Here is a 13,255-nt window from a genome sequence, read left to right on the forward strand (position 1 = left end):
TGCACTGAATGAAACCTCACGTGCAAACAGTTAAGAGGTTGAGATTTGCCTTGTATGGTCCCTGTAAAGATCTGCCCCTTCCTTCTATACCTAGAAAGGGAAAAACATCCACAACTGGGCAGAAAAATGAAGTTATGTAAAGCCCTGCCTGACTACATCTGCTCGTTGCTGCCAAGGGTCTGCAGAGAGATTTGTCTTGCAGGATCCCTAAAGCTCCTGACCAGGAGATGTGGAATTTTGGTAGTTAAACTGCTGCAGCAAGGCTCATTCTGTGCCAGCAATAAATGGAGAGCTTATTAGGGAACTATATATATCTAATATATGTATACACAGGGAAAAATGAAAATATATTCAAACCTATTCACCCTTCTGCATTACATAAATATGTTCTTTAGTGCTATTTGATCTATTGATATTTAAATCTCTTAATTTGGGGCTTTTTTTAGGGTTTAGTTCTGGTGCACATTTTGAATTCACAGGATGAACTTTCTGCACAAGGGAGAACAAAGCTGTAACTCTAAGTCCACGGCCTACGGTCCCAGCTTCAAAGTTAGCCTGGGGGATTTTTACTTCCACTGCAATTAAGGACAGCTGCAAATCTAAATCTCTTTGGCTGCCTGTAAGAAGATTCAGCATTAAAGAAGGAAATTGGTCAGCTGTTGAAAAAGGAGACCCAGCTGTCTGACAGATGCAACAAGGCATGCAAAGGATGGCAGCACGTCTCAGGGACAGCATGAAGTGCATCAAGAGGCCACCTCAAGACTTCCTCACTTGGCTTTTTGGTATATGCATTTGATGTTATTGACAGACTACCATCATGAGATGGTGGATTTCCCCAGAAAGGCTGTAAAATGAGAGGTACTTTGTGAGAGGTTCACAAATTCTGGTTTAGGAAGATAGAGATGACAGAAAAAAAGGGGATTGCTTCATTTTGAGCTCTACTGAGTGAGGAAACAGAAATGGCACTATTTAAAGACATGACGGGAAAGCCACACATAAAAATGGTATCTCCTGAAGGTCTGAACCAGACCAGTTATCCCCCTGACAGGCCTTTCCCCAGCTTTTCTTGCTGTGCATCTCCAGTACAAATTGACTCCAAGGCATTTTTGAGCTTGGAATCCTCCTAAGTCAACCCCTTTTACTGCTGTGCTGGGCTCAGCCTGGCCACCTTCACAGTGTCTTATGATGAGTCAGGGCTCTTTCTATTAACACAGCAACATGCCCGGCGCTACTATAGACTGACTTAGTAGTCCCAGAAGCCACCAGCTTCAAGAGTTCATTTGTCCTGGATGTTCTGTTGGGTTTTAAAGGTCAACAATATTGAAACACAGTAATTTGAGTCTTCCACTGGCCTCTCCCCCTAGAGATCTGCTAGCACACTGATGCTTGCTCCAGGCACACCCCATCTTAGTCAGACCATAAAGCAACACAGAAGAAACCCTGTTTCCATTAACCAAAACGATCCAGAACCAAGAGCCAACAACCAAAGTCAGTGCAAAGCTGGCGTAAGAAAAAGGAAAGAAGCCAAAAGGCAACAGCCTGGCTGCTGCTGAATGGGGAGGGGGGTGTTGTGATGGGTATGAGAGTGGGAACAGCACTGCTCTCTGGAGCAGAGCTGTGGTGACGTGGATGGAGCATGCTGGGTGCCTCTGGGCTGCAGTATCAAACTCAGCACAGCAGTGACAGCTGCTGTTTGGTACCTCAGTCCAGCCATCAGATGCCTCCTGCCCAAAAATATCTGGGAAGAACAAAGACCAAACTCTACCCACTACTGGCTGGCTGTGCTAGAAACAGTGGGCCAGACTAGGGGCACAAACCCCTTCCTGTGTCCCCAGGCACAGGCAGCATCCCTCTCCATGGTGGACACTGTGACTCCCCCCTGAGCTAGAGGGGAGGATACTCAATGCTGTTGTGTGGCTCCTCTCTCCCACTCCCTGCAGCCACACAAAACTTTCTGCTTGCTAATCTCTGCCTCTATTATTTCTCTGGGTTTTTTTCTGCAGCAGCCCATGGCAGATACATGACACCTTGTAGCCAGCAAAGCCACAGCCAGCTGTGCCAGGGAGTGTCCCTGCCGCAACCCACCATGTTTGCAACAGAAGGTTTGTACCTCTTCAAGGACTCCTGCTTTAATCCTCACCATGGCAACTCATTTCTTGCTCACCATGCTAACAGTGTCTAATAGAAACCAGAGTTCATTCTGCTCCATGGCTGCAGATGCCAGTGAAACCAAACCTGCCTAGATGATCCTGAGAAGATGGGCACCCAGGAAGATGCTGAGGCCATGGCAGCCACCTGCTCTGCCCTAATCTTGTCTGAGCCCATGGGGTTGACAATGTCACTGGCCCCACAAAGAGGTGGGCAGAAGGTGCCTCTTGGTTACAATCCCACTGCCTATCCCCTCTTCTCTCACATGGCAAGATCATGGAAATGTCTCCTCATCAGCTTTGCTCCTGCAGACATCTCCCTTTTAATGTAGGTCTGAAAATTGTCAGGCAGCTGGAAAGAAGGCAACGGGTGAAGAGCCCTGGGGGTTGTCAGCGCCACTATAAACAGATGCATTGATTTAAAATCCTAGTTATGGTGGCATTAGCTTTTAATGACATGGGGGAAAGGGTGGGGGGAACTGACAGAGCACAGGGGGCTGTGCAGAGCCTGGCCCCACAAGACAGTGCCTGCATAGCTCAGGGTTGAGCTCGTCAGCTTAGCAAGGGGATTAGTCCTCCATTCAAAACCTGCCTAGGAAGCAGCAAAGAGAGAGAACAATTTTCTTCTATGTGAAGAGAACATATATTAATACAGCAGCAAGCATTGTATTCATTACAGGATTGCAGCTAATCTAGTGTCTGCTTTTATTCTGCTGTTGTTCTGCTCCTGTACTGCTGGCAGCAAGCAGACTGGGACAATGGCAGTCAGGCTTCCTTATGATGGTCCTCAGATAAAATTCCACTGGGACTTGGGATTTTGGGGTGCCCTAGGTGGAAACCTTGTCCTCTCTCAGGGCAGCCCACCAGCTCTAGGAAGGGTGCAGGACACAAGCAATGCCTGACCTGTGATGTATTCAACATGGGATGTTCTGTGTAGGTCGGACACCACAACAGACCAATGCAGTTACCAGACTGAAAAAATGCTTTGCTTGGGGTTTGCCCAAATTGGTTTTGCCCTGCAGGGTTTCAGAGGACCACCTCGAAGAGGGGCCCTACCATCACCATCGTTACTATCATCAGCTGCCTGAAATTCCTTCCTGCCTGTGCCCCTGGCCTGAGGGCAATCCCCAGCAGAGGGGGAGTCAGGGTAAACCTACAGACATTCTGGCTCATGCAAATTAAGGGGATGGCTGCTCTAACACTCCATCTATTGCAAGTTGTTTTTCCAGAGATATCAGTGACCTACTCAGAAAGCTAATTTAATTACCCTTAACTATGAACACTTCAGGAAGGCACTTGGGATGAGTTCAGTGTGAGGCAACAGCTGTCTTTGTGCAAAATCCCATCAAAAACCTAAGAGCAGGGGAAAAAACACCCTTATTTCTTTGTGAACTTCTGCAATCCAAGAACCAGGCACTCAACCAAAAGTGAGCACTTCCTACAGAGTGCATGGGCAGGTCAAGAAGCTCAGGGACACCCACAGCTGGATTTTAAGTGGGGTGGATAATTTTATGACCAATTGCATTTGTAGCTGGTATGTTAAGACAAGGGTAATGAAATCTTATGCTTCAGGGCACGTATGGATCATTGCACAAGTCAGGCAGGCACCTGCCCCTCCCCTACCAGGGAAATTGTAATTGGCAGGGACTGGAAGGACTGGAGTTCAAATTAGGGATGAAAGGGGACACAAGTGGCACATGAATCTAGGAAAAGGGCAGATGGAGCATTTCAGCTTCTCCACTGCAACAGTTCACAGCAAAAAGTAATAATCATGAACTTGACACGTGTCTGGACCATAAGAGTTTTGCCTACCTTGACTGAATGCAGCTATCGCCCCATAATGGGCTAACTCTGCTCAGCAGTTCCAGGGATCCCTTCAAGTTTGATATTTCAAGGGTTTATTTAGAACAAGCCATCTCTATTACCTTCACAAAAGCTGGCAACACTGTGGTGAGGAGAGCTGGTTTGCCCAGTGCAACAGAACATCCCCTGGGGGTCCTAGTGGATGGAAGGTTGACCATGAGCCAGCAATGTGCTCTTGTGGACAGATGGGCAGAGTCTGATGGCATGAGATTTAACACATCTAAGTGCAGGGTTCTACACACTGGCCACAACAACCCCATGCAATGCTACATGCTGGGGTCAGAGTGGATGGAGAGCAGCCAGGCAGAAAGGAACCTGGAGGTACTGGCTGATAGTAGGCTGAACATGAGCCTGCAGTGTGCCCAGGTGGCCAAGAAGGCCAATGGCATCCATGCCATTGTTCTTCACAGAAAGAGTTATTGGCCATTGGAATGGGCTGCCTAGGGAGGTGGTGGAGTCATTGTCACTGGAGGTGTTTAGGAGGAGACTGGATGAGGCGCTTGGTGCCACGGTTTAGTTGATTAGATGGTGTTGGATGATAGGTTGGACTTGATGATCTCAAAGGTCCTTTCCAACCTGGTCTGGTCTATTCTATTCTATTCTATTCTATTCTATTCTATTCTATTCTATTCTATTCTATTCTATTCTATTCCAATAGTATCCTGGGTTCTATTAGAAGGGCTGTGGTCAGTAGGTCAAGAGAGATTCTCCTCCCTCTCTACTCTGCCCTGGTGAGCCCACATCTGGAATATTGTGTCCAGTTCTGGGTCCCTCAGTTCAAGGAGGACCTCAGGAAACAGCTTGAAAGAGTCCAGCACAGAGCCACAAGAATGATTAAGGGAGTGGAACATCTTCCTTACGAGGAGAGACTGAGGGAGCTGAGGGCTCTTTAGCTTGGAGAAGAGGAGACTGAGGAGTGACCTCACTCATGTTTATAAAGATGTAAAGGGTGAGTGCCAAGAGGATGGAGCCAGGCTCTGCTTGGTGATGCCCAATGACAGCACAAGGGGCAATGGGGGAAGTTGAGGCATAGGAAGTTCCATGGAAACAGGAGGAAGAATGATTTCACTGTGAGGGTGACAGAACACTGGACCAGGCTGCCCAGGGGGATTGTGGAGTCTCCCTCTCTGGAAATATTCAAGACCCACCTGGATGTGTTTCTGTGTGACCTGGTATAAGTGATCTTGCTCTGGCAGGGGGGTTGGACTGGATGATCTCTCGAGGTCACTTCCAGCCCTGAACATCCTGTGATTCTGTGATTTGGGGTTACCAGCTAGAGAGGTTAGGACTTGATCTCCTCAAACCAGGCTGCAAGCAGCCACCTGGGACCTGCTCCCATGAATCCCCCCTGACCCTGCTGAAACCAGCCCAGTGCTTAGCTCTGCTCAGTTACCTCCTCCAGCCTTCGCCTCTGCTCCTTCTGCTCCTCAATCCGCTTCTGCCGCTCAGCCAGCAGCTGCCGCTTGTGCTCCTCATTCTCCCGCTGCTGCTGCTCCAGCTGCTGCCGGCGCAGCGCCTCTGACCGCTCCTTGTTGGCCAGCTGCAGCCTCAGGAAATCTCGTCTCAGCGTCGACTCCCCGGGCAGGTTTAGGATGGAGCTGCGCAGGAGAGAAGCATCAGAGTAGATTCCCCTCCCTGCATCCTCAAACCTCTTGCCTGGGGGTGTTCTGCTGGGTTTTCCAGCAGGGCCCCTCTCCCATTCATCCCAACAGCATCTGGACACCTGACAGAGTTTGGGCAGCAGTGGATGGAAGGATGGGGGTGATCAGGTGACTGCCTGGTGGATGTAGTCTACCTGGACTTCAGCAAGGCCTTTGACACTGTCCCCCACAGCAAACTCGTGGCCAAGCTGTCAGGCTCTGGCTTGGACAGGAGCACTCTGCACTGAGTTAGGAACTGGCTGGAGGTCAGTGCCCAGAGAGTGGTGGTGAATGGTACCACATCCAGCTGGCAGCCAGGCACTAGTGGTGTCCCCCAGGAATCAGTGTTGGGTCCAATTCTATTCAATATCTTTACTGATAACCTGGTCAAGGGCATCGAGTCCACCATTAGTAAATTTGCAGATGACACCAAATTAGGGGCAGGAGTTGATCTGTTAGAGGGTAGAAGGGCTCTGCAGAGGGACCTTGACAGACTGGGCAGATGGCCAGAGTCCATCATGATAGCATTCAACAAGTCCAAGTGCCAGGTGCTGCATTTTGGCCACAACAACCCCATGCAGCACTACAGGCTGGGGTCAGAATGGCTGGAGAGCAGCTAGGCAGAAAGGGACCTGGGAGTAGTGGTTCACAGCTGGCTGAATATGAGCCAGCAGTGTGCCCAGGTGGCCAAGAAGACCAATGGCATCCTGGCCTGCATCAGGAATAGTGTGGCCAGCAGAAACAGGGAAATCATTCTGTCCCTGTACTCAGCACTGGTTAGGACACACCTTGAGTCCTGTGTCCAGTTCTGGGCCCCTCAGTTTAGGAAGGACATTGAGACACTTGAACGTGTCCAGAGAAGGGCAGTGAGGCTGGGGAGAGGTCTGAAGCATAAACCTTATGAGGAGAGGCTGAGGGAGCTGGGGTTGTTTAGCCTGGAGAAGAGGAGGCTCAGGGGAGACCTTATTGCTCTCTACAACTACCTGAAAGGAGGTTGTAGCCAGGTGGGGGTTGGTCTCTTCTCCCAGCACCAGAACAAGAGGACACAGTCTCAAGCTGTGCCAGGGGAATTTTAGGCTCCAGGTGAGGAAAAAGTTCCTCCCAGGAAGAGTAATTGACCACTGGAATGTGCTGCCCAAGGAAGTGGTGGAGTCACCATCCCTGGAGGTGCTCAAAAAAGGATTGGACATGGCACTTGAAGCCATGGTTTAGTTGTCAGGAGGTGTTAGGTAATAGGTTGGACTTGATGATCTCTGAGGTCTTTTCCAACTTTATTGATTCTATGATTCTATGGAAAGTGTCAGGGCAAGGTAGCAGACATATTCTAACCCTTATCCACGGCTCACCAGCAATTTATTTGATACAGTTTTCCTTCACATCAAGTTTCTACCCAAAGCCTGGTTTCTACCTGGTGCTGCAGTGCCACAGGCTATATTTAGCTGTTCACAAAGCACATTCAGCATGAATCATTGCCAGCTATTAGAATACTACATTATCTCAGGGAAACAATGGAATAACCTGATAATAATTACAACTCCTCTTGAAAAACATCACCCAAGGGAGAAAGTTCCAGCCCTGCCGTGCTGGCAGCACCACTGGGAGGTTTCCTGGTGAAAAGTTACATGGAAGGAGGGAGCAACACTTGGATGTAAGGAATCATATTTTAAACTCTTCCTTAATTTCATCTCACCTTTTTTTTTTGTGTATAAATACCCACATTCCCATGACAGCACTACACTGTGCTGCAGACCCCACAGGAGATGGGATACCCAGGTCTCCTCCCCCAGCTCTTGGCTAAGGTGACCTATAGCATTAGTTTATGTCCACAGAGCATCTAGCAGAGGGCAAGTACCTGCTGTGTCAGGGAACACCACTGAGTGCTCAGGCTGTCCTTTTTCCACTTCTAGTTCACATGAGCCTGTAAGCCAAGCTGATTTTACACAGAATTAAAGAGATGTAAGGGCAGAAGTGAAATGCTGATTCTTACCTGGGCTCTCCGGAGTCATTTTCCTCCTCCTCCTCCTCACTTCCACTGTACTCATACTCTGTCTCATCTAGGAACAAAATTGCTCATCAGTGCCCTTTGCTGCACTCATCTATTTTTCCAGTGGTTGCAAAACCCACAGCTCTACAGACACAGCAGACAATTGTCTTTCTCTTGCAGGACAAAAGATAAGCAGCATTATTTTCCTGCATTTCCTGTTTTAATGGGGGGCTGCAAGGCCAGGGAAGTATGGGTGGTCTTCCTGGGTGCTGGCTGAGAAGAGTTCTGTTTGGAGTGCTGTGGGCAGCACCAGCACAGCAGGCAACGGCCCCAGCAACCACAGACACTCAAGGTAAAGATGGGAGGTGTCCACAAAATAAAAATTCACTCCACACAGCAAGGAGAAAGTTCTTCAGAGAGAGAGTTGTTAGCCGTTGGAATGTGCTGCCCAGGGAGGTGGTGGAGTCACCATCCCTGGAGGTGTTCAAGAGGGGACTGGAGGTGGCACTTGGTGCCATGGTTTAGCAGTCATGAGGTCTTGGGTGACAGGTTGGATTTGATGATCTTTGAGGTCTTTTCCAACCTTATTGATTCTATGATCCTGTGACAGTGAGTGACCCCCTTCTTTAGGAAGGTTCCTCAAAGGGAGCTGCACCACCAAGCTATTGAAGCCACTGAGAGTGGAAGGTGGGATTTGACTACAGCTCTGAAGGCACCAGCTCCTCTCTCCCTGAACATACAATTTTCCTATGCAAATCCATGTATTTTCCAGGCAATGAAGACATCTACATAAGAGCCCAAGTACAGTGTTGTGCCACACACTGTGATTTCTGTTGGGATGTAATCTTTATCGGATGAAGGGAACGATAGTAAAAACATGGCTTGCATTCATCCAATTACTCTGCATCTCCAGGGCCCAACCTCCACTTGCCAGACTAAACACATTTAATACTTCACTGGGATCCCGTGTTATTGTTTTGATTGCAGGGAAATCTATTACAAGGGGATGGAAGGTACACATGAAAAATTAATACTGCTCCCAATAAGAAGAGAAACAGCAAAATATTAATTTGCTGGCTTCTACAAATGGGCTTTCAAATTAGAATGCAGTTCACAAGCAAATTAAGTACTTCTAACAAGTTGCTTTGGCTATCTGATCTCCCTTTCAGAGAACTTTCAGAGACAGAGGAGAGGGTCCAGCAGAGGGCTACGAGGATGATTAGGGGACTGGAGCACTGCCTGGTGAGGAGAGGCTGAGGGACCTGGGGGTTTTAGTCTGGAGAAGAGAAGACTTAGAGGTGATTTAATAAATGTTCATACATATCTGAGGGCTGGGGGTCAGGAGGGAGGGGACAGGCTCTTCTCACTTGCTCCCTGTGAGAGGACAAGGAGCAATGGATGTAAGATGCAGCACAGGAGTTTCCACCTCAACCCAAGGGGAAACTTCTTTACTGTAAGGGTCACAGACCACTGGAACAGGCTGCCCCAGAGAGGTTGTGGAGTCTCCCTCTCTGGAGACTCTCAAGGCCCATCTGCATGCATTCCTCTGTGACCTGAGCTAGATTGTATGGTCCTGCTCTGGCAGGAGGGTTGGACTCGATGATCTCTTTGGGTCTCTTCCACCCCCTGACATCCTGTGATCCTGTGACTTTTGATAGGGCCTGGAGAGTTCACTGGCAACATTCAGATTAATATCAAGGGGATTGCTCTGGGGCAAGAGTCTTATCTAGATGTTGGTTTGCAGAGCTCTGCTCATCCCTGGTGCAGCACCAATGTCACATAGATCAAACAGACTTGGCACAAAATATGTGAGCTGGGGAAAACTCAGCAGCTTCCCCCCTCCCACACACCAGGAGGCGGATGTGCAGGCAGGAATTTCGTACACACCTTTTAACGAATCAAAGCTGAAATGTTCTGTGTGGAAACTACCACCTGGACCAAGGAAAAAGCCCCACAAAAACCATACCCCACCATTTTTCATCAGGGGCAAAAAAAAAACAATAAAAAAGAGATTTGAACCACTGGTTAGTTCTAATGAGAGTCATCTGCAGGCTTTGCATGAACACCAACTGCTTTGTACAGGCAGTTGGTTTTGTTTTGGTAACTGGATCAAACCCAGTTGAATTTTCTGAGCTCAAAACCCTAAGCAGCATGGTCACACCAAATCACAGCATGGGAAGGGTTGGAAGTGGCCTCTGGGGATCACCTAGTTCTACCTCCATGCTAAAGTACATTTGTCTGGAGCAGGTTGAACAGGAACACACTCCATTAGGTTTGGAGTCTCTCCAGAAGGAGACTCCAGAAATTCTCTGGGCAGCCTGCTCCAGGGCACAACCATTCTCTGACGGAACCTACTGGATTCCACTTTGTGCCTGTTGCCTCTTGTCCTGTCACTGGGCACCACTGAAAAGAGTCTGGCCCCACCCCCTTGGTCCCCATCCTTTAGATATTCATGAGCACTGATTAGGTCCCCTCTTGGTCTTCTCCAGACTAAACAGTCCCAGGTCTCTCAGCCTTTCATAAGAAAGCTGCTCCAGTTCCCTCAGCATCTGTGTAGCCCTCCAGTGAATTCTCTCCAGAAGTTTTTAGTCTCCCTTGAACTGGGAGGGCACAGAACTGGACACAGTACTTCAGATGTGGCCTCACTGGGGCAGAGTACAGTTTGTGAAAACAAACATAGCCATCTGAGTAAGGGAATCTGGTACTGAGATCAAGAGCAGCCCAGGTCCTCTTTGCCTTTCTTCCTTATGTCCATGTGCTCCACCTGCATGGTTTGTCCATGCTAGGGGCTGTCAAGCACATGGCAGAGGTTAAGGACTGTCCAGAGTGCAGCTTCTCCACTAACCCTTCTCCACTCCCCACTAACCTTTCTCTCCTCGCTTCTTTTTAGTCCTGTCGATGTGGTCCTTGAGCTGGATGCGGACCTGCCTTTCGTTGGGCTGGTCTCGGATGAAGGGGTGCTTCATCAGCTGCTCTGTGGTTGGTCTCTGGCTGTGGTTCTTCACTAGGCAGCTTTCAATGAAGGACTGAAACTTTTTAGACCTGCCAAGGATAGAAAAGAAAAGTAGAGGGGGGAAAAAAACCAAGGTAAAAATATTGATTGTTGTAGAGCAGCGTGTAGGTACTTGAGAAGATTGTCTGGTTGCTGCACAGTTCTTGCTCAGACACAGTCCTCCAAGAGGATTCCCACAACCTCTCTGTTGATGCTCAGCACTGTTTCAAAGCTGTGCTAACACATGAGCTCTCAATGACTTCATCCCCTTCTACTCTTCCCAGGCATACTCCTATCTATGCCTCCCTGGTGCCACTGGGAGAAACCATCATTCTGCTGAGTCTGGAGGCAGTTGGGAACCACCAGCATGGCCAGGGAATTACCAAGTCATTACTGGCAACCAAGAAAAGGCAAGAGAGTGTTGCCTCCCTTCCCTCTGTCCTTTGAAACTGCAGGTAGGAATGAGAGACAACACAAACATATACATGCAATTCCTTAATGGATTGGTTCTTAATATTTTAGGGCCCTGGGCTGTGTTTCAAGGAACTTACCTCTCTGAAAATGAGTGGATCAAGCTGGATGGATGCTTTTTCCAGATTTAATCACCCAACATTACATGGCTTCTTAAAGCTGAGCAATCCCTGGGTGATGTTTGCTGCCTGCAGCTCTTGCCTGATTTCTCAAGCAGAACCACCAGCTCCTAGAGACCACTAAGCCTTGGTTACCCTGACCACCGATCCAGATGAACAGAACATGCACTTGGGGCAGCACATCTGTGGTGGGTTGAAGTTCCCACCCCAGCACGAACTTTGCCAGACCAACTCAGTGAGAAGCAAATATAACTAAATTTTAAAGGCATAGCCTAAAACCACCACAACATCTTAGGCAGAGGTGGCAATGTGGCTGCAGGTGGCAGAGCCCATCCCCTCCTCACAGCCTGCTCGCCCAAAACTAGTCTCAGCTGAAACCATTTCAGCCAAAGCTTTAATAAGCAAATTCCTATCAGCCTCAAGTGTTATATATCAAAGCTTACCTGGCACCAATTTCACCACATTCTAAACCCAAGAGAACAGAGATCTATAAGACTGCTTTAGCACTGTCCTGGTTTTGGCTGGGCTAGAGTTAATTTTCTTCCCAGTTGCTGGTATAATGTTGTGGTTTGGATTCAGTATGAAAATAATGTTGATAACACAGTGATGTTTTTAGCTGTTGCTAAGTAGGTGTTTATACTAAGTCAAGGATTTTTCAGCTTCCCATGCCCTGCCAGCAAGAAGGCAGGAGGTGCACAAGAAGCTAGGAGGGGACACAGAGAGGGAAAGCTGACCCTAACCAGCCAAAGGAATATTCCATACCATATGGGAAATATTCCCTACCCCATGACCAATATCCCATACCATATGCACAGTACATCAAGTGGGGGGATTTGGGCAGGAGGGGCTGATCACTGCTCAGGGACTGGCTGAGCATCATTCAGCAGGTGGCTGCCAACTGCACTGTGCTTCTCTTGTCTTTCCTGGGTTTTGTTCCACTCTCTTATGACAGAATCACAGGGGGTGGAAAGGCCCTCCAGAGATCATCCAGTCCAACTATCCTGCTAAAGCAGGATCACGCAGGGCAGGGCTCACAGGATCACATCCAGGTGGGTTTTGAATGTCTCCAGAGAAGGAGACTCCATAACTTCTCTGGGCAGCCTGTTCCAGTATTCTGTCATCCTCACTGTAAAGAAGTTTCTCCTCATGTTAAGGTGGAACCTCCTGTGTCCTACCATGTGCCCACTGCTCCTTGTCCTATTGCTGAGCACCAAGGAAAAGAGACCATCACCTTCATCTTGACACCCACCCCTCAGATATTTATAGGCATTGGTAAGATTCCCTCTCAGCCTTCTCTTCTCAAGACTAAACAGCCCCAGGTCTCAGTCTCTTTTCATAGGAGAGATGTTCAAGTCCTGCAGTCACCCTCACAGCTCTCCATCGGACTCTCTCCAGCAGATCCCTGTCTCTCCTGAACTGGGGAGCCCAAAACTGGACACAGTATTCCAGGTGAGGTCTCACCAGGTATCTTTTTATTTCAATTATTAAACTGTTCTTACCTCATCCCACAAGTTTCATTTGTATTTTGACTCTCCACATCCCACAGGCAGGGTGGGGAGGGCTGTGTGGTGCTTAGTTGCTCTCTGGGGTTAACCCACGACACACAAATAGGAGAGTGTGTGTAAATGACTATCAGAAGCCAGCAGATACTACAGAATTGCATTAGAATTAAAACAATAAGCTTTCAGGGATTTTACTCTTAAGCTGTCAGACTAAAAGTGATTTATCTTACAAGTGCTAATCCATACAAATTGAGATGCAAAAAAGCAAAACACACTACTGGATCCAATTAAATCCTCCCTCCAGCTTTACTGGAAAGCAAATCTTCCTTTCTCACCTTGCCTCAGAAAAATCCCAGTGTCTCAGTGTATCCAGAAGGGACAATGCTCAAATCCACTTCTAAAACAGGATTGTTCCCTGTTGGTGTGGAGCTAGAGAGACTCCAGTCCTGGACATGTGGTCCTGAGCACCCACAAAAATGGCTGAGGTGAAGTGGCTAAAAGGTTATCCTCCAATAAATGATGGGTTTGCCCTTCTCT

General features: G+C 48.3%; 1 protein-coding gene across 6 annotated transcripts in view; it reads right to left on the reverse strand.

Annotated features, from left to right (window-relative positions):
- The window catches only part of TNIK (TRAF2 and NCK interacting kinase), a 200,695-nt gene that overhangs the window by 56,164 nt on the left and 131,276 nt on the right, over positions 1–13,255 (reverse strand). For all 6 annotated transcript variants that reach the window (XM_068144998.1, XM_068145000.1, XM_068144996.1 and 3 more), the window contains exons 10-12: positions 10,501–10,676; positions 7,638–7,704; positions 5,404–5,608 (exon numbers count right to left, since the gene is read on the reverse strand). In XM_068144998.1, the coding sequence (XP_068001099.1) occupies positions 5,404–5,608; positions 7,638–7,704; positions 10,501–10,676 (448 nt within the window). The remainder of the gene's footprint in view (positions 1–5,403; positions 5,609–7,637; positions 7,705–10,500; positions 10,677–13,255) is intronic.

Source organism: Melanerpes formicivorus, unplaced genomic scaffold (genome assembly GCF_026170545.1).
Source record: "Melanerpes formicivorus ecotype bairdi unplaced genomic scaffold, bMelFor1.0.p_v2 SCAF_12, whole genome shotgun sequence".
Classification (NCBI taxonomy): domain Eukaryota; kingdom Metazoa; phylum Chordata; class Aves; order Piciformes; family Picidae; genus Melanerpes; species Melanerpes formicivorus.